Source organism: Mobula birostris, chromosome 25, assembly GCF_030028105.1.
Source record: "Mobula birostris isolate sMobBir1 chromosome 25, sMobBir1.hap1, whole genome shotgun sequence".
Classification (NCBI taxonomy): domain Eukaryota; kingdom Metazoa; phylum Chordata; class Chondrichthyes; order Myliobatiformes; family Myliobatidae; genus Mobula; species Mobula birostris.
In genome coordinates, this window is record NC_092394.1 from 34,228,849 (window position 1) to 34,255,468 (window position 26,620).

The window sequence follows — 26,620 nt, forward strand, 5'->3', positions numbered from 1 at the left end:
AATGGGTTGTATTTTCACACTGCCTCTGTATCGATTTCCTAACCTAATCAGCTTGCAATAGCATTCTGGTAATTTGTGGCTTACAGATTTCCTGTGACTGTGCATTTTGTTTGTGTTTTGATTTTCTAATCCATTCTATTGATTTTTTTTATTGTGGAGTAACAATTGTTGAGACTTGCACTCACTAAGTCTGGTTGTGGTTGTAGGTGTGGTTTTAGGAGGGGATGGGTCTTCACATTTTTCTAAGAATTTCTTCCTTGTTCCAAGGGGGTAAATGTAAGTTTTGCTTGAAAGGGAGCTGGTTTCAAAATGTGCTCAGCTTAAAGTAAAATTTACTTGGCGCCCTTGATGATGAGTTATTCCAAACCAGTGTGGATCTTGCCTTGAATCGTACAGTTAATCCCCATGTGTAAACTGATTTATGTTGGTAAACCCAAGAAAGTCTGCAGATCCAAAGCAATGCACCCAAAATGCTGGAGGAGCTTAGCTGGTCAGGCAGCATCTACGGATAACTGATATCTCGGGCAGAGACCCTTCTTCAGGACTGAGAAGGAAGGAGGAAGATGCCAGAATAAAAAGATGGGAGGAGGGGAAAGAGGCTAGGTGGACGGTGATAAGTGAAGTCAGGTGAGTGGGAAAAGTCAAGGGCTGGGGAAGGAGGAATTTGATAGGAGAGGAGAGTGGACCATAGGAGAAAGGAAAGGAGGTGACTCAGTTGGTTTCTGTTCTTGGAACGACTTGATTATTGAGTGGGAAAAGTCAAGGGCTGGGGAAGGAGGAATTTGATAGGAGAGGAGAGTGGACCATAGGAGAAAGGAAAGGAGGTGACTCAGTTGGTTTCTGTTCTTGGAACGACTTGATTATTTAACAAAATATTCTTTGCCGCTTTCAAGTGTGACTTTATTCCCCTTCTCATTGTGCAACCTCCTTCAGAGCCATTTAAAATCTCCAAACTCCTCCATTTCTGGCCTCTACCATAATTCTAATTGGACCCATGACTTCAAGTTGGATCCTGGAGCCGTAGAGTTTCCACCTTAAAACTCTCTGCCTCAGTTTAAAACTACCACTCAGAGCAGCCTTTTGTCATTGTTTCAAATCGTCGTTTTACGTGGCTTCAGTGTCAAGTTTTTATGTTCAAGCATGCTCCAATGAAGCACTTTGGTATGCAGAATGCTTTATGTTAGCAGGAAGTGTATTATACATGTACAGATAATGTTTTTCCCCAAGTTAGAAGGTCTCTGAACCTAGTGATTGTACTTTCACCGCTGCCTCAGCTCATGTCAGCCAAATCCATTTTTTAAACAGAAGAACCCTAGTTCAAAGTTCAAAGTAAATTTGATATCAAAGTATATATTCTGTATGTCACCCTGAGATTCATTTTCTTATGGACATTCAGAGTAGGTGCAGTACAAAGAAACACAATGGATCAATGGAAAACTACACACAAAGAAAGACAAGCGAAGTGTCTATTGCGCAGATTTTGTTTTGTTCTTTCTTTTAAAATCTTAGTCATATTTTATCCTCTGCAACACAGTGTGGTTGAATTTGTGCATGAGTTGTGTGAACTGGGAGTTGTAAATGCAAATTTGGAGCTTGGGAATTTTTTTCCTCTTTTGAAAGATTCAGTGTTGCTGTCAAAATATTCTATTTGAGAGGAGCCAGTTACTCCTGAGCAGAACAGAAACCAACAAGATCGGCTGTCAATAATGCAAATTCTTCATTCATCAGTTTAAAGACAATCATTAATCTTCCAGTATTAATGAAACCAGCAAGCGGTTCTCAAACACCCATTTTACACAAAGAATCATTGGAATTTGCAACTCACTTTGCCTGAATGTTTCTATTTTCTCAGCCAATTGCAGCTTTCAAGACTGTGACTGATCAGCTTTTGTGAGTGACAGATATCAAGGGACTTGAAGCAAAGGCAGAAAAATAGAGTTGAGGGCCCTTATCTCATCACAAGATTGAATAAGACTGGGGGGTGAAAAGGTCTCTTGTTCCTCATCTCCTTCAATCACTTCACATGAAATTAAAGTAAAAATTACTGAAAATAGACTCTGGTTATCCAATCAGGCATATTTTCTGTGGAAACTATTGATACTGGGTTGACTGTATAGACTAAGCACTGAAATCTGTCCAGCTCAGGGTGATATTCCTAGTGAGCCACATGTCCTGCGTTCTTGATCATTTGTTGGTGTTTTACTATCAATGGTTTTGTTGAGCTTGTTATGTTTTTTGGTGAGTCAGATATGGAAAAGATTAAATGATCAGACTGGGTTAAGATGGCTGCATTTGGGTCAGGTCAGGTCAGGTTTGGGTCAAGTACTCATTTTATACCTTTAACAGGAAGGCGTTGTGTTTATTTCTTGTGCTACAGCAGATCATGAGCTGCTACCTCCTGATGTGGGAAAGAGGAAAGATAAATAAGAGTTGCATCAGCTAATCTCTTCAAACCAGGGTGCAGCTGTGATGCCTACTGTGAGGCACAGCCTGCTGTCTCCTTCTGTCCAGCATTGCACAAAAGGAGAACAGGAATATGAATGGGGTTCTATAAAGCTGCTATCACTTTTTAGGCTCTTGTAGTACAGCAGTTGAGGACTAGCTGATAGCCTCAAGTTCTGAGTGCAGTGTACTTGTAATTGCACAAAGTGCTGTTCTGATAATGAACTCTCAGTGGAGGAAGCCTGTTTGTCTCACTAAGATTTAATGAGAGTTTAAAACTATTGAAATTCAAGCCCTCAGCTGGATAAACTATTGACATTTGGGTTTTTAAAGGTCTTGAAGAATTTATTTATTGATTGATTGAGAAAAGCACGGAGTAGGCCCTTCCGGCCCTTCAAGCCACACAGCCCAGCAATTTCCACCCCTGATTTAATCTTAGCCTAATCATGGGACAATTTACAATGACCAACTAACCAACCAACTGGTATGCCCTTGGAATGTGGTTGGAATCTGGAGCAAACCCTTGTGGACAGGGGGAGAACGTTCAAACTCCTTATAGACAGTGGCAGGAATTAAATCCAGGCTGCCTCTATTGTAAAGCGTTGTGCTAAGCACTGCACTACCGTGCTGCCTCAGTTTGATGGGGCTGCAGAGCGAGGCACGGACATATTGAACCATTGACCTGTGATGATTCAGTGGAGCAGGAGGAAAGGGGAATCGCCACATAAAGATAAAACATTAGGGTTAAGCAGATGGTTACACTGACACAGGAATAAGCACCGCGGATGCGATGTGAGTTGGTACTTGGCACAGACGGGGCTTGACATTTTGATTTGAGCGCGATTGCTCTGTGCAAAGCCAAGGCAGAGCTGAAATTAGGTGTTGTCAGTCAGTAAATCAGTGAATAGCACTTCTATCAGACTTCTCTTTTCCCTTTCAAAAAGAGGAATCAGATTTCGATTGCCATCATAGTCAATTGTGCATGTAATTGAACACTATTCACAGCAAGTTTAATATTCCTTTACCTTTAACCTTGAGAAGCCATTCTACCTGTGAAAGCATGATAAGGCATCATAATTAATACATGAGTTTTTGTTTGAGTTGTGTCTGGCTTCTCATTCCCTGCCTGAATTTTTTTTTGTTTGTGGGGTGGAGTACTTTTTCTTCCTCTTTTATATATTCTAACTGACAGATTAACTTATATTTTGGAAGGCAAAATGAAAACGAGGATGCTGTCAGATTTGCTTGTTCAGAAATTAGATTAAATGCCATTGTCACTTGCAAAGGATTGCAGTGTTCAAGCGATAAGGTTACATTTAATGAGAGGAAGGAGCCTACTCGCAGGGGATGATGATTTTTTTTCTCTTGTCAGGTTGATGCTTTATCACACAACCTGATACTGCTGCATCCTGGCAGCTGCTGATAATAGATGATCAAGAACAGCGTACCACTTCAATCGCCGCTCTGCTCTAAGAGACAATTTACCACCCATTTCAACTGTGGGGACTGGGAAATAATTAGCAGCTAACATGTGTCTTGCGTGCGGCAGTGCATCACCCACTGCCAAGCTCTTCCACGGTTCTTTCCACCCTGCCAGGCCGGCTCAGTCCTTGCCTCGACAGAAGGCTCAGGTTCAAAAGGTTCAGTTACCCACATGAATGTAATGACTTCTTTAGTTTAAACTGGGAGAGTGTCAGCCTCTGTGCAGTCATTTAATAACTGGAATGGAGAGAAAGGAGAAAACTGAACACAGAAAATTCCTGTGTCGACTAGTAAACTGGGCAGCTGAAAACCTCTTGTTGAGAAATGAGGTTTGGCCTGATTTTGGTAGGCAAAATCATTGTTGGGTTTAACTATTGATTTGGACTAGCTCAAAAAAAATAATGACATGATCCAAAAAGCCTCTGAGAATTGGGTGTTTTGAATCCAGAAAGATGTGCTGAAATAGGATATGTGTGCCCTCCCTAAGGGTCACACTCAGTAGCTGTACAATAATCACAGCAGGGCATCATTCCTTAAAGGCACACTCTTTTTAGAAGTTGGACTGCAACAACATACGTAGGAGAAAGGTACTGCGGGGATGAGGGGGAGAGCTCCAGAATTTGTTAAGGGACTTGGATGTTAATGAAATTTATGCCAAGACGGTAATCTTGTGCACTGGGAGCAACTGATCCTTTTGAGTTGCCATGTTGCCGAAGTTGACTCCTGTGGGAGTGAAAATCCATGGGCAATAACTTGTCAAGATGAATTGCACATTGTTAATATACAGGCACTAGGGCACAGACTCGCACACTGTCTGTTGCACCGTCTACATCCTAACACAACACGCCCTCAATCCTTCATTACTCTCTCCTTCCGCACACACAAGTCAATCTTCCAAATGAGAAATAATGAAGAGGACCAAGGGAATAAATACATAATCCCTAGAAGTGGCAATACCCAAAGAAGGTGTGTGGTGTGATTGCCTTTGTTGGCTGTGGCATTTAGTGCGAGGGTTGAGACATCATGTTGAGGCCTTCAGTCCGTTGGGGTTGACCATGGATATTGAGAACTAGCTGTCTACCTGATATGCAAGCAGGGCAGTACGATATGAAGAGCAAGCTGTTGCTCAAGCAGCAGGCTCCTCTTCTCCACACAGCTGATGATTTCAAAGGAATGGCAGAGAGTGATACCACAGGCATTGCCCGTCAGTGTGGAGCTCAAGTAAAGACTACAGCTCTGAATTTTTTCTCAGGGTTTACTCCCGAAGCCTTGCCCTGAGTGGGTAGAGCTGCAAGGTAGTGTAGTTTTCCTTCTCCTGGAAGAGCAGCCAACCATGGCTGATGTGTTCCATCTCTCTGAAGCGACTGGTTTTAAGATGCCCCTTCCCCTATTAGTAGAAATGGCCCCGTCTGTGCCAAGCAGCAAGTCACTGGGCTTAGTAGTTAAGCCATACATGAAAGCCAGAACTTGGTTGTCAGAGGCTATTTGAAGCGCACACCATTGAGGGCATTTAATAGTTAGTGGGAGTTATCCCCTGGTGATAACAACCTGAAGGAACTGGATAGCATGTTATGAAGGAAAGGTACGTTGCATCCAGAGTTTCTCTGGTTAGCGGACGATTTCCCTCCACGCCTCTCTGACGTAGTGGGGAACCGCGTACGAGGCAAGTTACAGCAGTGGTTTGCCATTGCCTTCTGCCAGGTGAGTTTCCAAAGATATCACCAGCTCATAACTCAACACGGATGGAAAGTGTGCAGGGGAGCCGGCTGGATTCGAACTCGGGACCTTTCGTCCCGAAGTCCGGCACTGATGCCGCTACGCCACCAGCCGGGTCCATCATGTTATAATTGTACAAAATGTCAGTTGGCCACAATTGTTTACAGTTTTGGTAACCACACCCTGAGAAGGATAGGAGTAAGGTAGAAAGGGTACAGAAACAATTATCGGACACATTACCTGGGCTGGAGGGCTGGAGTTACAAGGAGAGATTGGATCAGCAGGACTGCTTTCCTGAGAATGAAAGAGGCTAAGAAGGCTTTATAGATGTTTATCAAATCATGAGGGATATAGAGTAGGTGGTCACAATCTTATTTTTCCTCAGATTAGGTTGTTTAACACTCAAAGGCACAGGTTTAAAGTGAGAAGAAAAAGCTTTAAAAGGGATCTGAGGGTGTTTTTCCACAGAAGGAGGTGGGTATGTGCAGTGAGCTGCCAGAGGAAATAGTAGAGGCAGGTATGATTACATAATTTAAAACACACTTGAAGATGTTCCTGGATTGGAAAAGTTTAAAAACATCTGGACCAAATGCAGACAAATGGGACGAGCTTGGCTCAACATGGCCGTGTTGGTTAAAAGGTCCTGTTTTCTTGCTGTGTGACTGACTCTATGACTCAGTGAACGTTACCTCATCCATTTACACTAAGACACCAAGAAGTAAAAGGGAGAACACTGAGGTAGCGACAAACTCTCACGTTTTCGGTACCTCGCTGAGTGACGGACCTCTTCCTCATAGGCAAAGGGGCTACTAATGACCAGTTCCTGACACCACATCACACTTCAGAGACTAGCATGCTGAGGGATAAGCAGAACAGTTTAGGAGACATGTGTCACTTGGAGAATTACCACAAGCTGGCAAGCCCCTTGTACCTTGTGGTGAATGTAGGTTCAATTTCAACATTTAAGATGTTTGAATAAGTACATGGTTAGGAGGGGTACAGAGGGCTATGGTCCAGGTGCGGGGTCAATGGGACTAGGCAGAATAACAGTTTGGCATGGACTAGATGGACTGAAGGGCCTGTTTCTATTGCTATCGCTCTCTGATTCCATGAGTTCAACCACCTGCTCTGTTCCAACATACTCAGGTCAGGTCCAAAGTTGGGAAGCTTTCAGTCTGGTGCAGATGTATGCAGAGGTGGTTTGTAATGTGATAGATGTGCCTCAGCAGATGGAGCAGACAACAAGGAGCTCACAAAAGTTTCTTCCATGGGAATCGGCCACTGGCCTGTCATCCATTGCTTATACTTCAGATGACTGGTGTTGTGCAGGCATAGCTGGAAGCCACACCAAATCAAGCTGCTTATACACAAGTCTTCCCCTGATCCAACTGGAGCTAAGGAGTCTGCTGTAAAGGAACAGTTCGAAGTTCCAAGTATTCTGACTCTAAAGGGCAACTTTTAATGTCAGCAGGTTGCTGTTCACAGTGGAGGCAGCAATGCAACCAATAGGCAATTTACAGCTCTGCAAGAGGACTGTAGTTAGCTGTTCTCCACCTGTCAATCAGATCACTGTCCAGAGGAGCAGAGGTATGGCATGTGGAAATCCTTCACCCTTCTGCAGAAGCAGTGACACAGTCTAGTACTCAAACTCTCTGTCGCCTTTGTCATGGGCACCGGAAGAGACTCCCATGATTCGGGGTTTACAACCAGACTCTGCTCCAAGTCTGGAGAATGAAATTGGTGCAACCGTCTGAATGCCAGAAGGTTCTTTCATCTTTGTCCCCCAAGAGAATGCCTGGTGTGCCAATTTAGGACAGCAGTGTCTCTCCTCAAGGGGGCACCAATTTTTCACCCACCACACCCCCTCAGACAACATCCTTGCCTGTGCCCTGGTATCAGCCATTTTAGATTGTTCCTGTTGGCTGTGTGCACCAGTCTGAAGTTAAACCATTCGAGCAAGAACTAACGATATGGCGAAATTGTCTATCTATTCCATTTTACACCTTCTCTTGATTCATCTGATTTAAATAAAACACACTCACACAAAGAAATAGGGGAGAAGTGATTGGTAAACTGTCATCCTTTCCTGTACAAGTGTTCACATCAAACTGTGTGGTGAGAGAAACTCCCCATGCTGGAATGGTGGTTAATAATAGCTTCTGTTGCACTTTATAGAAGACTTTCTGAAAGTCTAAATGCTCTATATCTACTGGTTTGCTTTTTTCTCTTCAACTAAATGCAAGCTCAAAAATACTCAGATTTACTTGTGTAATGTGAGGGGACTGAATAACATGTTCCAGCTTCTATTTATGGCTTTCCTTTCATAAGACGACAAGACATAGGAGCAGAGTTAGGCCATTCAGCCCATCAAGTGTGCTCCCAGATCCCACTCAACCCCATATATCTGCCTTCTCATCATATCTTTTGATGCTCTTACCAATCAGGAAACGATCAGGTCCAGTCATAGATTCGTAAATCTATTTTGACCCTGCCCTATTCCCAAAATGCCCTTTGTTCTGTGGTGATTTCCTGAATAATAGATGCAGCAATTTCCCTGCTGCTGATGTCAGATTGATAAACCAACACCACCATTTTTTTCCCTCTCTCTTTCCCTCCTTTAACATTTGCCATTTTCCAATCTGTGCAGAACATGTCTGGAATTCTGGAAAATAAAAAAGAAGCACATCTTTGGCAGTTCCCTCAAAATCTTGGGTAAAGCAATGAATGTTGATCAATCCATTTTCTTGGCTCCTATTTCTTGTGTTCTGCAGATGCAGGACAAGAGATTCTGCAGATGCTACAGATCTTAAGCAACACATACAATATGCTGAGGGAACCCAGGAGCTCAGGCAGCATTTACTGAGGGGAATAAGCAGTTGATGTTTTGGGCCAAGATTCTTTATCAGGACTGGAATGGAAGGGGACAGAAGCCAGAGTAAAGCTGACACCTAACTTCTGGCTTCTGCGTCCTTCATTTTCAGTCCTGATGAAGGTTCTGGGCCTGACACCTTGTTTAGTCCTCTCTGTAGATGCCTTGTTGAGTTCCTCCAGCATATTGTGTATGTTGCTCTTGTGTATAGCAGGCATTTTCCAAAGGTGCTTCACACCTAAGTTACTGTACAGAAGTCCAGCAAAAGATCATTGGTAAAAAATGAATTTCTGGAGCTAACTTGGCTCTTTTGAGCTATGCTTTAATACTTGAATTGAATAACATGAGCTTATGTGGAAAGTAAATAGAGTTGATACTAATGTAGGCACCCAGTGCAAAATGTTAGCTTTAACATGATGCGGTAATGAAACTAAAACCATTTTGCTTAGTGTGTAAGCAGGTGTTGCAACTTGCTTTGGGTCTAGGAAGCACGTCTGCCCAGTCATTTGCAACTCAACATTTTAATGAAAAGACCATACATTTGAGAGAGGGGAGGAATTAAGTGTGTACCAAATAAGGTAGAAAAATGGTGGAATTTGCTTCTCCGGATGTGGAATGATCTGTTGGCCTACAGGGCTTCCAAGTACAAAATGTTAAATGTTTGTGGAGCTGTCCAGACAAAAAAAAAGATGGTTGGAAGTGTTTGAGTCACTAGTTAAAACAAAGTATAACAAAATCATATTTTCACACACCATGTTTGGACATTAATTCTCAACACATATTTCAGATGTACATATAAGATGTGACCCAGCAGACAGAGTTTTTAAACAAATGCTCTGGCTCTATCTTGTGGAGGGTTCAAGTAACTACATTCTTACATTTTTGTCTAAGATAGTAAAGCTTTAGTTTTTAAACTTAAAATATAACTTTTCCTTTTTATGTTCTGCTCTAGGTTTCGGATGCCACTTCTGAGAAACTTTTCAATACAACCACAAGCAAAGGTAGGACTCATCCCATCTTCTAATCAGTTGTCTCCTACACAGGCCTCCTGACCTTGAGTCGTATGCAAAGTGGCACTTTTAAGCTGCTAATTGCAGTGAAAAGCTTTCAGCTTTGAGTATTCCATTTTGGTTTGCAGCCAGTATAAAAGAGGGTGACCAGTGAATCAACATTCCTACTTCATTGCTGGTAACCAGGGTGAAAGGCTCTTCAGTTGTAGAAGCAAAGGGTGATTGATTAACAAAAGGCCTTTCCTCTTGCCCTGGCTTTCTTTCTAGATTTGAATGTGTTTCCCACATTCTCATCTTTGTTTACTCATACAGTTTGATTTGTGCCATCCATTTAGTTGTGAATAGCCATGCTTGACAGAGGTTCTTTATCTCCTTGCAACTTTTTGAGGTGATTTAGTTCCTGTGATAGGATTAAGGTTTCTTTGTGAAGCCTTAAATCAACAGCAGCTTTTCATATATAAAAACATTGCCAGGAAACACAACACAAATAGTCCTTTGGTGTATTTCCCTTCGCCCTCATTTCCATGAAAATAACCTCATTTTCTCTACTCATGAGTGTTTTCTTCATGCCATATGTTAATTTGTGTTGCTAGCACGAGTGACAAGAGATAAGTGTTAATGCAGGTGTTGGAAGCTTGAACACTTGGTATTTTTATTGGGGAGGGATGGGTAGGGGGAGGGCTGGGGAGATTAACGAATGTGCAGGAACTGTTTTGTTCTGGGGAATTTGCATTCACTCTCCCAAACATCGACAAAATCCTCCTTGAAAGGAGTCTTTTGGTAAAGAAGTAATCCAAATAGCTGCTTTAAGGCAGGTGCACGAGTGAACAGTATTTTGTGGTTGGGGTCATTTTCTCAGATGCACAATGTGTTTAAGCTTCTTGCAAATGCTAGGAATACTTGTTTTGTTTAAAGATGTTTGTACTGGACTGCATTTAATTCTGTGACTTTTCCATTCTAAATTGCATGAAATGTCATGATGTACTCATTTAAAAATTCATGAATGGGGGAAAGATCTAATTTCCCCACTGGTGTCATTGACTTGGATTCTACTTTAGAATGTGTGTATCTTAGTTCCAATGTTGCATTCATTGGTGGTTTACTGTTTCTCCTTTTATATATTCAAATATTTTCTTTCAGTGTTACTGTGTCCAAAATATTTCATTTTGGGATCTCAACAGAAGTATTTCTCTGCTTTCAGTTTATATCTATTTCAGTTGGGTGATACATTAATCAAAACTGGAATGTCAGCCCAGGCTCTATGATAGCCCTTCTGCTGCAGGCAGCCTTTCATTCTGGGGCATTACTTTGAAGTCCTGTCCAAGTTACCGATGTTTATGTGAAACAGTAAATATCATGTAACCCTAAGAAGAGCTTCGCCAAACTTGACCTATTGCCAGCTGTGGTTTAGTTTATCTTGGCCCCAAGTCAGAAAGGTGGCGAGTCCTCCCCATTCCAGAGAAACAAGTATAAATAACTAGGCTGATATTCCATTTTCATAACAGAATTTGTGGCATAGTTGATTTTCTATGAGCTGATGGGGTGTTAAAGTGCGGACCTGCCGATCCCATTGTAGAAGATCTTTTGGCACTTGTTTGAAATAGAAGAAAAATATTCTCCCTGGTGGTGTGGTAATTTTTATGTTTTATCCAACCTCACCAATGCAGATAATCTGGTTGTTGTTATGCTGTTGTTTGTGAGATTCTACTAATTGCCTGTCACATATCCTACCTAGCAACAATCAAAACCTTTCAAGAGTACATTCATCAACTACAAATCAATGATGTTGACTTGCAGCCAGCTCAGGTGTTCTAACATAAATGCAGGTCTTTTTATTCAATGGACACCTATAAATGTACTCTTTCATCATGGGTGACTGGTGATTGTCATGGTTGGAACCTTTGGGTTATCCTCTTAGCCCACATGACAAAGTTCATCTAACCCTACATTTTCACACAGCCGATTTTAAACAACTGGACTTTGCTGCTCTGCCTACTCACCATTACTTACTTACTTCCTTTCTCTCTCTCTCCCCCACCTTCTCACCTTCTCTCTCTCTCTCACCCTCTCTCTGTCACCCTCACCCTCACCCTTTCACCCTCTCTTTTTCACCCACACTCACCAATTAACAGGGGATTTCAGGGAGTCCTTCAAAATGCCCAAATATCTCCAACCACCTGGGAAACATAAAAAAACTGGTTAGCAGATTATAAATTAATAATAAATATTAAGTCTATATTTCTGACTTCCAAGATGGGATTGTTATTGTTGTTGTTGTTGTTCGTCCATCGTACGTCAATGAGGACCTCGACACCATATTGATGGTGTCGAGACTAGCGCGTGACTTGGATTTAAGTGAGGGAGAGTTGCGCAGCGTTAGCCTCACTCTCTCTTCCCAATTCCCATCTGGATCCAGTGGCAAGACAGAGTCGAGATGGCTGGAGATGGGACTAGGCGCAGTGGATGACCAGGACGTCTTCTGTGTCTTATCCTGCTCTACACGTTCCACGACACTTGCAGAGACCGCCTTCTTGACCGTTGGACTTTCCATTGGTCTCGTCCGCTCAATCCGCCGGGGTCTGTCTTCACATGCTGGGATAGACAACTCCCTATCTCACTGAGGATTTGAGACCCGTCGGCTACCCTCACCTGGTTTAGCCGGCTTGTCGAAGCCATTGCCCGGGGTGTGGCCGCTGTCGCATGCAAACAGCTACGGGGAGCCACAGGTGAGAGCTGAGTGCCAGGTAGGGACCAAAGGTGGACTAACCGCCTTGAAAAGGACGCGACATGTTACCCCACCAGAGGTGCTACCCCTCCCTGACACCCCATACACCCCATGAGATTGTTATATCTACCTGAAAACACTTCCACACAACCATCTGTATACTTCTGCAGCTGGTTGTCTGTGCTTCAAATTGTCCTTGGTGTCTGGAGTAATAATCTGCTAGGGGAGCTCAGTAGGTTAATGTGCAAAAAGAAAATATGAGTCCTGATTCATGCTTCAACCTGAAACATCAGCAAGTCCTTTCCCCTCGCAGATACTGTTTGATCCACTGGGCTCCTCCAGCAGATTGCTTATTAGTCCTTACTGTCTGTTTTCATAGGCAGTCCCTTGGGATCGAGGATGATTGTTTCCACTCTGGTTCTGAGGAGGCCAATGTGGGAACTGGAACATTTTAGGAGTTACCTAAAATCAATGGTGACATTGTATTTTTCGCAAAGAAATCATGAGAATAAGTGCCTTGAGATGGCTGCTGCTGCTATATCTGGTCACTACTGTTTGCCCAGCCCAAAGCTCATTCACAAACACACATGCTGACAGCCGTCCTTTCTCCATCATACTCCCCATCTACCGCAGCACACCTCAACCAGTTCTTGTTATTGTCTCTTATTACTGTGACTGCAAGCACAGGTGATCTTGGGTGAACATTCTCCAATGATTCTTCAGAAGAAGGTTTTTTAAATTGTCCAAACTTTAACTTAATTCACATTCCTTATAGGTTTCTGATTCAAATACTCTTATTCCTTTACCTGAAGATTGATCACTTCTGTCTTGATAAAGGTTTTTATCAATTGACAACTTTTAGTACACTCTAATAAATTGCCCAGTAATAAGACCATAAGACATAGGAACAGAATTAGGCCATTTGGCCCATCAAGTCTGCTCTGCCATTCCGTCATGGCTGATTTGTTATTCCTCTCAACCCCATTCTCCTGCTTTCTCCCTATAACCTTTGAAACCCAATAATGCCAATCTTGCAATATGAGCACGTTTTTAAAGTACGTGGCATTGACAATACGTGCAAGAAGTGCAGAGGTATTTCAGCCAGAGTATTAGCAAAGCATTAAGGACACAGACTCAACAATCGAGGAAGTAAAGCATTCCACTATCTTAAAGCAGTCAATACTTTTAAGCCAGTTACTGATGTGTAACTAGCTTGAGGACACATTGAAGGTTTAACCCGTTGGTTTGACATTGACGATTTAAGTTTATTTCATGGCTTATTTCAGATTGAGAGTCCTTTTTAAATTTCTTCTCAAGCCTTACTTTCTTCATTGCAATAAAGGTCATCAAGCATTTAATCTGCCTCTGACACTGGATGGCAATTGGAGAATTAATGCTTGCCAATGGGAGCCATGCTATGTGCTGTGGCTAATCATCAGATTCACTCAGCCAGTTTAGTAATTAATATGTTTTAGCCACTGAGGGGGATATTTGCTAATCCCTTAAATTCATCTTTTTCTTTTCCAATGCAACATTTGACTGAACAGTGTCTGAAGATTTGTTCTTAATGTCTTTTCTTGTCATCCCTTTAGATCCCTGCACTGTCGATTGAATACATACTTACATGTTCTGTAAGAGTACTATTTGGAAAGTAAGAATTTATTATCTAGTTGCACAAGGAGCACCTGAATAATGGCACACATTTTGAAATTAACCTCTTTGATCTTCAGTTTGGGTTTCCCAGAATAGTAGTCTCCTGATTCTCATTATTGTCAGGCTACATGTTGTTACCCAAAGTCTCGAATGGTTCTGATCAATCCACCTCAGAGTTTCAATTTGGCACCCATTTATTCAATCCTTTAAAAAGTGATCTGACATAAGTTTGATCACCACAACTGACTTAATGCTATGGCATTTGCAGATTGCCATTTTATTGCTTATTGCACACTGGAATCCATGGGTTACCCCTGAACTGGTATGATCTGACTTCAAACTGATATAAACTGAGTTACAGTAGATTCCAGATTGGGACACATCAAGACCAGTATATTTTGGCCCAATTAAGTGGCTGCCCCAGTTATCCAAAGTTTCATGGAAATAGTTAAAAAGGCATAAAAATACAAACTACTATTTAACTGAGTAACAATTCATGCATTGAAATGAAATAGCCAATACTACTACATTACTATAAGATTCAAGATTCAAAGATTCAAAAAACTTTATTGTCATTCTAACCATATATCAGCTCTGCAAGGCAGAATGAGACAGCGTTTCCCAGGAGCAGTGCAATCATAACATAACAAATGCAACACTAAATAATAAACATAACAATAAATAGTAAAACACAACAGCCACATGTCAGTTAAAATCAAATTGTAAGTGTCCAGTGCAAGTTAAAAGTGTCCAAAGCAGAGTCAGGTAGAACAGCTATTTAGTTGTCTGACTGCCTGTGGGAGGAAGCTGTTTAGTAGCCTTGTGGTTTTAGTTTTGATGCTCCTGTAACATTTGTCTGATGGCAGAAGAACAAACTGTTCATGGAGAGGGTGTGAGGGGTCTTTAATGATGTACCATGTCTTCTGGAGGCATCAACTCTGAAAGAAGTCTTGGACAGAAGGTAGGGAGACCCCAATAACCTTCTCTGCTCCCCTCACTACCCTCTGCAAGGCTTTTTTGTCGACAGCACTGCAGCTGGAATACGAGGTTCTGATGCAAAAGGTCAGCACACTCTCAACACACCTCTGTAGAATGTAGTTAAGATGTTAGTGGGGAGTGATGCTTGTTTAAGCTTCCTCAGAAAGTGCAATCTCTGCTGGGCCCGTTTCACAATCCCAGTGGTGTTCCTGGACCAGGTGAGATTGTCCGAGACCTGCACTCCAAGGAACTTGATGTTTTCCACTCTCTCCACTGTGGAGCCACTGATGCTGAGGGGTTTGTGCTCAGGCTGAGACCGTCTGAAATCGACGATCATCTCCTTGGTTTTGGTGACATTAAGCATCGAGTTGTTATCACTACATCAGCTCTCTAGGTGTTTGACCTCCTCCCTGTACATTGTTTCATCATTTTTGCTGATGAGCCCCACCACTGTGGTATCATCAGCAAATTTAATGATCAGGTTCTCCTTGAATCTGGCTGCACAGTCATGTGTTAGCGGTGTAAACAGCAATGGGCTAAGCACACAGCCTTGTGGGGATCCAGTGCTCGGTGTGATGGAGTCAGAGGTGTTCCTTGTTAGTTCCAAATAGTTATCAACCATGTTCTTTTGATTGACTGTAAATGATAAAAATCTGCAAACACCAAGTGGAGATAACGCACTGCTTTCAAACAATGCTTTTGATGATTGCATCCTCGAAATCTTCACTTTCATTGTAACATTCAAGATGATTGTCGATGCCTCCAAACTCTTCGTAGTCCTAACTTGTTGAAGTAGTGAAATCGTTTCATTTTCACTCCCAGCTGTTTCTGGCATCTCAAAGTCTGCATGCTTGAAACCGCAGTGAACAAAATGGTTCTGAATTGGCTCACTTGTCGCCAACTATCAATTACAAAAATTTACTGCTTTTTGGACACAAACACATGCAACTGGTGCTATTTAAAAACTGTTCTGTCTGGGCATGGTGTCGTGTCTATTAGCCATACAAGTGCATACGACTGACACTTAATAGAAATTGTTCAGCAGCAGCCTCTTGTCCCAATTTAGTGGCAGTGTCCCAAATGAACAAAGGGAATCCTGGCAATTTTCTTGATGAGTTTTTCTTTTTTAAGAGTTGACCCAAATAAGCAGCTGTCCTGATTAAGCGATGGCCCAATTAACTGGAATCTGCTGTACTTAAGTTATACTGAATGTTTGGAACAAATTAAAAAGCTTAACCAGGAAATGATGGAAACATTCAGAAAGGTGGGCACGGTGTTCATGGAGAAAACTGAAAAGGACACTAGGCATAATATAACACTTAAGCAAAGCTGACAGATTACAACTGTATTCTATTATCCAAAATCTTTCCAGTGCTCATTGGAGTTACTATGAAACAAACATTCCTGATTTCAAATGCCAGAAACACAAATTAAAGCTGACTTAAGTATCTGGAGTTGGTTCTGATCAGAAAGGTTTCTATGCCAGTTGTGTGGCTTTAATGTTTTACATTGGTGGTGAGGTGAGGAGGAACACCTTGTTTAAAAGCTAGCTGTAGGAAGACATTGGTAATGTATCTATTTGATTGCCTTTGCTAGGGTACGGGAATCAGAGGTACTGGGGAATTCACTCATCCTGCTTTTATTGTGGTTTTAATTTACAGTTTTGGGGGTAAACAAATGCAAATAATGAAACATAAAGAGTGAAATTTAATTGAAGCAAGAATTCTTTTGTCAGTATCAGAAAATAAGCAGCTTAGGAGAAGCAGGCATGTCTACATCTCCATGACCCAAAGAAGGAACGTGACTGCCAATGAGGACACAAGGTCAATTTAAAGGGATGGAATTGAGCTCAGTGCGTGGACAACAACATGGCGGCTAGAATCCAAGCTTAAAAACTGAGGTTGTCAATTGGAAATGCTGAGTTTTTAAATGGTGAGAGACTGGAAAATGTTGATCGTGAAGGGGCTTAAGCCATTTACAGCCAACGTGGAGATGCAAAGGCAAGGAGGAAGGGAAGTAATATTTTGGCCTTTATTGCAAGAGGATTTTTAGGACAAAAGTTGTGACGTCTTCTTCCCATTATAAAGCCCTTGATGAGACCACACCTGGGGTATTCTGTAGAATTTTGGTTTCCTTTTTTAAGGAAGGATTTGGTTAAAACTGAGGGAGTGCAGCAAGGGTTCACCGGGCTTCTTCCTGGGATGGCATGTCTATCATAACAGAAGAAACCCCAGTCTCAGAAGGAGTGGTGACCTCACTGACAGGTATACATGTTGTTTCGGAGGGCTCAGTGGGGTCAAGGTGTGAACTATGTTTTTTTTGGCTGAGGAGTCTCAAACATCGAATCACAGTTACAAAATAAAGGTTGTTTAAGGCAGGTGGGGAAATTTTTTTTATTCAGCTAATCTTTGGAACTCCTAACTTCAGTGAATTATTCAGATTTGGTCATTGATTGCATGTTTCTGATATTAAAGGAATCAAGGGATAGTAGGATAAAGCAGAAAAAAACATATTTGGACAATCAGTCACTATTTTGTTGAATGTCAGAACAAGCTCGAGGGGTCAACTGGTTTACTCCTGCTCCTATTTCTTACAAACGTTTGTACAAATTTTCTGCATTATTTACATAATATATCACGATACACATAAAATTATGTGTACTATTACATTATACACATTATTCAGAAAGTCACATAGAAGTAAAAGTTTGGGATCTGCACTCTTGTGCCCTCATGCAAAGAAGCAGGGAATCAACTAGTCTATGAAACAGCAAATTACTAACTACTCAGCACAATTGTCGGCAATATTCATGTGTAACTCTTTGGCTTGAGGGAAGGGAGGAAGCTTTTATAATGAGCTGATACATTTGAGTACAGAGGCTGATAGGCAGGTGTTTTTAAAACAAACTGATTTTCTCCTATTTGTTGCTTCAAGTATTCGTTCTATGGCCTAATTCCATGCATCTCTGCGCACAAATGCGCAGAAAGCTGAACCGCCAGATGCTCCGTCTACTCTACCCACCCCTCTGTCAGAGCAATCATAGTAATTATAACATCAACCAACAAACAGAGCCGTGTCTTAAACATTCCCTTTATTGAGCTCAGATGCTGACATGGATGATATTGAACAAGCTGGCTTTTAGAAGCAGTATTAAAACCAGCTATTTAAAAATCAATCATTGTTTACTTCTCCATGCAACATCAAAAGCTTTTCTTCGCATATCACTGTTTAAATAACTAATTTTATTCAGCATTTTAGAGTATAGAGTATTCAATGAAACCTCTAATTAGCCAGTATTTATTTAGCATTAACAGTAATTATAGGCAGTAGTCTCTTGCCCACAGATGTGTCAACATTTGGCATCAAGTCTAATCATTCAATGAAATGGAGAAAGTTCAGTGAGTATCAATTAACAGATCAATTAGTATAAATGAAAAGTGTTGGGTAATCATTTGTTTGTTTAAATTACAATAACAAAAATACAGCACCCTGTGTCGAAGGCTTGTATTCAATTAAGGATCATCAGACCTATGCTGCCTGTAACCTGTTGAAGGCAGAGTCATTATTTATGTGGTTATATTAGCCTTTCATTTCCATTACGTTCGACCTGTAAGAGTTCCTCTGAAATACCTGAACCCTGTATCTAAAAGCTGACTTCTGGCTCAATGCTATAGACAAATAAATGGAATTTAGGACATCTGAGGGTGGGAAGAAAATTTCAAGTAGTTTGGTTACTAATCCCAGCCATCAAACACAATGCCAACTAATGGTAATCTGTTTTTGGTTATTTTCTACATGCTTTGAAGTTCCTTCTGAAAATCTCTCTTAGCCAGTGGCCAGGATTGAGGATGCTATGCGCCTCCTGCTCCATTTCTGTGGGAGAGGTAGCTGATGAAGACAGCCTCCTCAGACTCTTTCACAGATGTGACAGGTTGGGTTGGTAGTTTGGGAGCTGGTGCACCCCTCCCAATGTTTGCACTGGGATTTGTGTGCCTCAGATGAAGGAATTTGAGGTTTTCCATTCCAAACCAAATGATGTTTCTTCATTTTGTGTGGTCCTGGGTTAGGGATTCCCAAAAGTCAATTGGGATATTATACAATTTCATCCGTGAATCATTTCCCCTTTCTGCTTGATAAACCCTCTTTCCATCTGGTAACACATTGCTGTGATGGAACTCTGAGGATGGTGCCTGTTTGAGGAGGTTGGTGTCAGCCATGCCCATCAAGAGTTGACTGAATCTCATTATGCATTGATCTGTTTGTCCTGCCGTGGATTAAAAGAGTTTGCAGAAACAGTATTGATAGAAGCTCACCAGTGATTTGAGTAGCTGCTGTAGAGAGTCCATGTTTCTGTAGCTTTCAGGAGGGCTAGATTACAACAGCCTGGAAAGCTCTCTGTTAGGTTTTGAGGTCTTGATCTTGAAATGTTTTTTATTCCCCCTAAAATGTCTAAACATCATTAATAAATGTTAGCATTGATGTCTGCCTTCACTGAGAGGCAATTGAAGAACCCCCTAGAAATAACCTACCTTTCAACACACTGCAAGGAAAATCTGGGTTTGCTGAAAACAGATCTTTCTCCTTACTCATAGACAGTTGTGATTACACCATTTCTGATATCTGAGGGCAACACCCCTTCTTCCAATTTGTGAAAGAAAAGGATGTGAATGAGTCCCTCTCTGCCCAGTTACGGAACTACATCAGGAATACTGTCTACTGCTGAGGCCTTGTCTATCAGTTGGCAAATGGCATTTTTGACTTTTTGGCAGTCAGGGATGGTGGCGAGGCTGAATCAGATAGTTTGTTGTGAGATGGAGAGATGAATGCTTAAGGAGAGGTTTCTCTGTCAAAGACTTCTTTGGAATGCTGCTGAAGGTGGTGCTATTTACCTCTTTGTCCTGTTCCTGGCTCTTGAGAAGCTAAGCCACTGGGTGATTCGGGTGCAGATGGTGTTGACGGTGCATCCCAGCTATCGCTACTCTCATCCTGGCCTTTCATGGCCCAATCACCCAAGGCCCCAGCTCACTGAGAACATAGAACAGGGACAAAGAGATAGACAGCATCCACTGGAAGGACCGTTTCAAAGAACTTAACTGGGAATCTGCCCCTAACACAACTGTTCTTGACCTCATCTCTGTGTATTGAAAAAGACCAAAATAATTTCATAGGAATTCTAAAAGAGAAGATATGTGCTCCCATTCTGTAAGGATATTGGCAGCAAACTGGTGCCCAAAATAGTGGACAACCAATTTGCTGGATATTTGCTACACGTAGTCTTTATTTATTGCTATATAATTTGGCTACTCACTACTGTCAAGATAAAAGAGACTGAGTCATAGATTGGTAACAGCTCAGAAGGAGACCATTTAGCTCTTCAAGTTTGTGTCAGATCAACCAGCCAAAGGAGTAAATAATTAAGAGAGCTCAGAATGATGTTAACATCAGCCAAGCAGATCCAAGGTTGAATGGCGCAATGTAGACAGTAGCAACTGTTTGCCAGTTCAATTTTCCATGTGAAGGGTTGATTGCCAAGCAGTAAAGCAGAAACAAGTATTAAGCTATGAAGCAATTAGAGAACTAGAAATATGCATGTTTTCTTTTAAATTCTAGAGCATATGGTTTGCTCTGCCTTCCTACCTCAGCTTAGGCTAAACTGATAATTGTAAAAAAACACATGAGCCCACTGTGCTAATGACGGCTAAATTGGTGGTTCTCTCCAAATTAACACAGTGTGAATCACAGGACCAAGTGGGCCATCTTCTACCAGTGAGGAAAAACACAGGCTGAAATGCTTCCATTTTCCCCCTTCTCTAATATGATTTATCCTAATCAGGAATCATTTGCAGAAAATTTTATTTGATGAAAAACGTGTGGAGTTTTTACTTTCAAAGGAAGGTCTTGAAAGGTTTGCTTTATCCAGGATTATGAAGTCAGCAGACCTGAAGTACAGTTAAACGCCTCAACCTTATTCAGAGATCTGATAAATGTTGACAGATAGCCCAAGGTATCTTCTCTTTCAGTAGCTGTGCTTTTTGCATGCAGCTTCCTTCAGCAAATGCACAGTTATGGGTCAGTGTGGAAGTTGGCTTTATGATGTACCTTCAGTAAATAACCTGAATTGTATTGGAAGAGCTGTCTAAGCATTTAGTGTAAACTTTCTCTGGAGACTACAAAGGAATTGCTAAATCTTTGAGGGACCTTCTTTTGAAATGGGAACTGCCATTGAGAATGGATACTCACTAATCAGTGAGTGAAGGTGGATATTCTATTTCATTGTACTGTACCTGATAAAAATTTATCAATGTTAACTGATTGTACCCATGTCATCTGGGTAAAGTCAAGGAAGCTTAGCAATAATTCGTGGCATTCCTTGGTACTGAATAATGTGGTTATTTTTACTACTCTTTTCCTCTTTCTTCCCTCCCCCCCCCCTTTATTGGCTTGTGTTGATTGATCTGTTCTTCAAATGTTAATCTTACTGGCAAGTATCATGTATTGGTTGATTATAAAGGAAATGATAGCCAAACAGAAGGCCAGAAGTCATTGATTTTCACTCACCCCCTCCCACTGATTGCAATTCATCCAATCTGCTGTTCTTGAGCAGATCTCCAAAACTCAACCTGTTGATGAACAAGGCCAGTTCTATCACAACTTCAGGTGAGCAGGATACATTATATTGATTGGTGCGGGTGAATAATCAAATATTGCATTTTCCTTTCTGTATGACCCGGAGCTGCACAACATTTGGAGTTTTTCAGAGAAGGTTTTCGGAATATTCTTGACACTTGTATTTAGGCCACTTCCCAAACATTAGAATCACAGTCTGATCATGTTCTGACCTCCTGCATCATTTATGCTGGACAACATTATCCAGAGAAGTATTGTTATTAGAAGAAAGTTAAGTTGTTTTATTTGTGCAAAAACATTGAATATAGACCTATTTTAGCATAGTTTTATAAATAATTTAAGAAAAATATGATGCATAGTATCTGCTTATGTTAAATATATGTTGCCCTTGTATCTGCACAGGGTACCCTCAGGTCCAGTAAAATAGACAATTTACCAGACGACATTCAAGCATTGTTTATTTGTTGCCTAGTCAACATCAGCAAAGACCAGTTAAATAGTCTTTCAATCATGTTCAGCTGCAGAGAATTTTATCATGCTGTATCTGAGTGCCATATGTGTTCACTTTGAGAGGTTTCCAGGAGCTGCATAGTGCAAGTCCCCCTTTGACTGGTTTTGTGTTGACCTTAAATTGAACATTTCAAAGTCACACCGTTAATTCCACCCTTGATTAACAACTTGAAAGAAATAAATCTAAGATTTAGAAGTTTGAACACTACCATACAAACAAATTTTTTTTTTCTGGTGGGTTAAAGGGTGCTACCATTGAATATTAACTGTCATTATGCTGAAAACTTTTCTTGGTTTCAACTAATCGCTTAACAGGAACACTATGTTTTGGACGAAACCACATTACATGGCTGGCAGGCCTTTAAATTGCCATTGGCTTCTATCATGATCCCAAAACACTTGCAGTTGTTGAGGTCCCAGCACATTTTAATTCCACAGTTTAACGGTAATTGATTTATCCCAATGTGAACCAAATGAAATTGCTATCTTCTTTGAAATTAGTTGAGCAGATGAATTCAAGTTAGTTCATATTCGTGGGTTCCACTTACCCCATATTGAATATAAGGCCAGATAGTACACTTCTTGTTATTAAAGTTCCTCCTCTGGGACCTTTGGCATTAGCTGGCATGTCATTGAGCTTGCTTCATGATTAGAAATATGGCTTGTGGTTGGAATGCCCTGATGTTGGCAGAGTGAAGCTAGAAGGTAATCAGAGGTTTGGTAGAGGAACTTGCCTCTGGAGTGACTTTAGTTTACAAGCCTCGGAAGGGGTGGTGAAGCATGGGAGTCCTTAAAATAGAAGATTGAAAATTGATACTCAGGACTTGGAGTCACTCCAATAGCTTTGCATTTGCTGCCTTCTGCACATTCTCCCCGGCCAATAGGGAATTAAATGAGTTGCATTTTGAAACAACTGAACACGAGCAATTTGGCATCTAAATGTCAACTGAGGGCTGGGAAGTCATCCAGTATTGTCCTGGCAACTTGGTTGTTGACTGCTTTAATGCTTAAGATGTTGCAGTTAGAGGTGCGAGTTACGAATATTAAACTGGAGCGCTTTCTCAATTTAATTTTCCATTGGCAACTTGAGACCATCCTGTTCAGTTAGGAAAAGGTCACAGGTGGAATCCTGCAGCCTTTATTTTTCCTTAGTTCTTTGCTTTCATGCCAAACTTTAAAGAGCAGCCCTGCTGTATCAGGCTAATGGTTGTACTTCTCTGAGAGATCATGCCAAATCACTTGGTACAGATCCTTACCTCCGAAGAAATGTGGAGGTAGTACCAAGGTTTTTTTTTCCATGTAATAATTAATGGAGAATACTTTCAATTCCATGGTCTAGGATGGATTCATTGTCCAGGTGTCTGAAATAACAGGTTAGTTTATCAATCATTTCAGTGCATGGGAATTAAAAGCTGGATGTGAGTTGATGGGATCAGAGTATGTATCAAATTTGGGGTTATGTGTATACTCTGATAAAACATTTGGATACAGCTTCACCTGGGCTGTGCCAGTTTGGGGTCTGGCAGAAATGTGCCGGTTTGGCTTGGTTCGTTACTCCAAGTCAGGGTGATTTACTTAGTAACAGAGCATGCAATGAATATGCTTTGAGTCTGCTAGATTTACAGTAATGATCTGGTCAGTCACAGAAAAAAAATCCAAACATTTGGACGTAGTTCAGTTTGACTCTAGTCAGGTTGGGTTGGGATTTAAACTTACATGCAAGCAGAGGTCTAATGCTTGGTTTCATAACTTTTTTAAAAAACATTCCTTTTCTTAAATTTTGATGAGTTGTGTTTTATATCAAAACATCCTCTGTGTGAAATTATGCATGTTTCTTAAGTACAGATGTTTATGAACTAAAGCTTGCATCATTGGTTGGAAGTTCAGTTAGCAGTGGTTCATTCTATTAATAGGTAACGTTGGCAGCATTTGCTTCTAGCGGTAGATTCTACCTCAGTCTGTATTTTGTACTGGGGAACTCAAGATGTCCCCTGTTTTTGCATGTATTTTTATAAAATGACATAATAGCAACTAAATTGTGCTAGGTCTATTAATCATCTTTGGATTGAGTGTTAAAATCTGAAGTGATACACAGTAGTCAGGACTAGATTGTTACCGTAGGAGGAATGGTTGTGCTGACAGATTGGGGAGTGGAAGTGCTAGGGGATGCACAGTGGAAGCTTGGGCACTCCAAAGAGCCGTAAGCTGTTGCTTTGGATATAAGGTTTGTCCTTCTCAATTATCCTGCTGTCAATCAGCGACATTACCTTTGGTTAGGGTTGTTTGGAGACTGCTTGCCTAATACGAGAAGATGGGTTAATAAGGCCCTCAGGTGAATGCCAAGCTGTCAGCTTGATCTTGATGTGCTGTTGAAAGGTCAGATGGAGGGAAATTTTGTCAGAGCAGCCGGGGAAGAGTTTAGATTACAGTTTGCATACTTAGTGCAATGCCTGTTGGATTGATTGTGACGGGAAGCAACAGCACTTGCTCATAATACACATGGACGGGAGTGTTTGACTTTAATATTAAAGCCTGCAAAGGCAGCAGACATTTTGTATCAGGTATACTTTTGAGTTTTCTAAATTTCCAGTTGATTCCTAACCCTCATGCTGGTCCGAAATTGACTGAGCTAATTTTCACTTATATTTTGTTTTTTTAAAAATAGATTTTATTTCAAAGTATAATATAATAACAAAGAAACCAGGGAAGGAGATTTCTTAGTAGTGGTTTCAACCATTTGTTTGTTTATTTAATTATTTATTGATATACAGCATGGAACAGGCCCTTCGAGCCACGTTGCTCAGCAACCTCTGAATTAACCCTAGTCTAATCATAGGACAATTTACAGTGACCAATTCACCTTCCGATTTGTGTGTCTCTGGACTGTGGGAGGGAACAGCAGCAGCTGGAGGAAACCCACGTGGTCACGGAGAGAACGTACAAACTCCTTACAGGCAGTGGTGGAATTGAACCCAGGCGCTAACCACGCTGCCACCGTGCCACCCCAAGAAATGTTTGGAAATGATAGAGCTATTATTTGAATAGATGAACAGAAAATTCATATTGAAGTCCATGTTTACTTCAATTAAACTGTTTAAAATTGTCACTTAATATCAGATATTTTTAGCAATTCACATCTTTAACAGGAAGTCAGCTGGGTCCAGTTGATATTTAATTGCTTCAATTGTTATCAATCCGTGACGGATACTTCAACAGGCAGACTAACACAAGTCACTGTTTTATTCAGGTGCTATTGTGAAACATGGTTATAATTGATCTTTTTTGTCTGCAGTCCATTATTTGTAGAGAGCAGTTGATCTGAAACATTAATATCGACTGGACTACTTAGCACTGTAAACATGGGAAAGGTGTAGATTTTTGAAATAATTATAAATTCCTGCTTTTGTCTTCTCCTAGCCGCTGTGTGGATTGGTCAAGTGAAACAGTAGTCTTAATTCTGCTCTAATAAAAATGTAAGGAACAGAAAGGTGTCTTACAGTTTTGTGAATCTGGGGCTTTAATAATTAAATTTAATTCTAAATTATTTAGGTACATTTAAATAAACAAGTGACATTTTAAGTATCTGATTTATTTACAGTACCTGTGCCCTGTATTACAGTATAAAAATTTTCTACTATTTGCCACAAAGTAGAGAGCGATTTGTAATGTTCACTTCTGAGTCCAGTGATTAGCTGTGTGTTCAATATGAATATAAGCTGGATTTTTACAGTCTGGATTGCTTCAAGAGATGGAAGTTGGAGCCGATTCTATGGCCCCTTGAGATCAATGTTACTGACTACAAAACTTCCAGTAAGTTGCCTGAGGGCTACATCTGAAATGATGAAGGATGTTGTGGTATTTGACAAGGATCTTCTCTTGTAATTCTTCATGCAGATGCCTCGGTGGAGGCCAGGCCTTCTCCCTGAAGTCAAAAGCAGAATTGTATTAGTAATATAATTCTATTGCATGCCTCTCTTTTAAGAGTGTTATTTTCCTTGCTCTGTGAAATTTCCATATATCTACCTCATGGCAGTTATCTCTTATTGGTGAAGGTGGAAAAGGGAACCTGGCCTTTATCCATGCTGTAATTGAAGAGTCATCAGTGGAAGGCCTATAGTCTTGTGCTTGAAAAGGAGACATGGTTGCATTTTTGCCTTGATCGTCACCCTCCATGAATGAGCCTAGATAGTGTGTGTTTGAGTCCTTGGAATATATAACAACTACTCTTAATCTTGCCCATACTTGATGCATGCATTCCAGCATCTTCACTTGTGAGATGGCTTTCCAGAGATCATACCTGGACCTCTTGTATCTTACTTGGTTGTCAGGCCTGAATGCCACTAATCTGCCCTTAGCAGATTGTGTATCCCATGGTTCATCCAGGGTTTCTGGTTGAGGAAAACTCTGAATGATTTTTTTGGGGGGGACACTTGTGTGTGACTGTTTTTATAACATCCATGATAACCGTGGTGTATTCATTCAGATCCTCTGATGGGTCCTTGAACATGGCCCATTCCACTGACTCGATGCAATCCTGTAGCCGCTCCTCTCCCTCCAGCTACCACCTCAATGTTGTTCTCATCTCTGGAGCCTTGCTCTTTAGCCTTT

At 41.1% G+C, this 26,620-nt stretch overlaps 1 protein-coding gene across 11 annotated transcripts in view; it reads left to right on the forward strand.

The window, feature by feature from the left end:
- The window catches only part of auts2a (activator of transcription and developmental regulator AUTS2 a), a 1,190,979-nt gene that overhangs the window by 1,046,054 nt on the left and 118,305 nt on the right, over positions 1 to 26,620 (forward strand). For all 11 annotated transcript variants that reach the window (XM_072242935.1, XM_072242929.1, XM_072242934.1 and 8 more), the window contains one exon: positions 9,462 to 9,510. In XM_072242935.1, the coding sequence (XP_072099036.1) occupies positions 9,462 to 9,510 (49 nt within the window). The remainder of the gene's footprint in view (positions 1 to 9,461; positions 9,511 to 26,620) is intronic.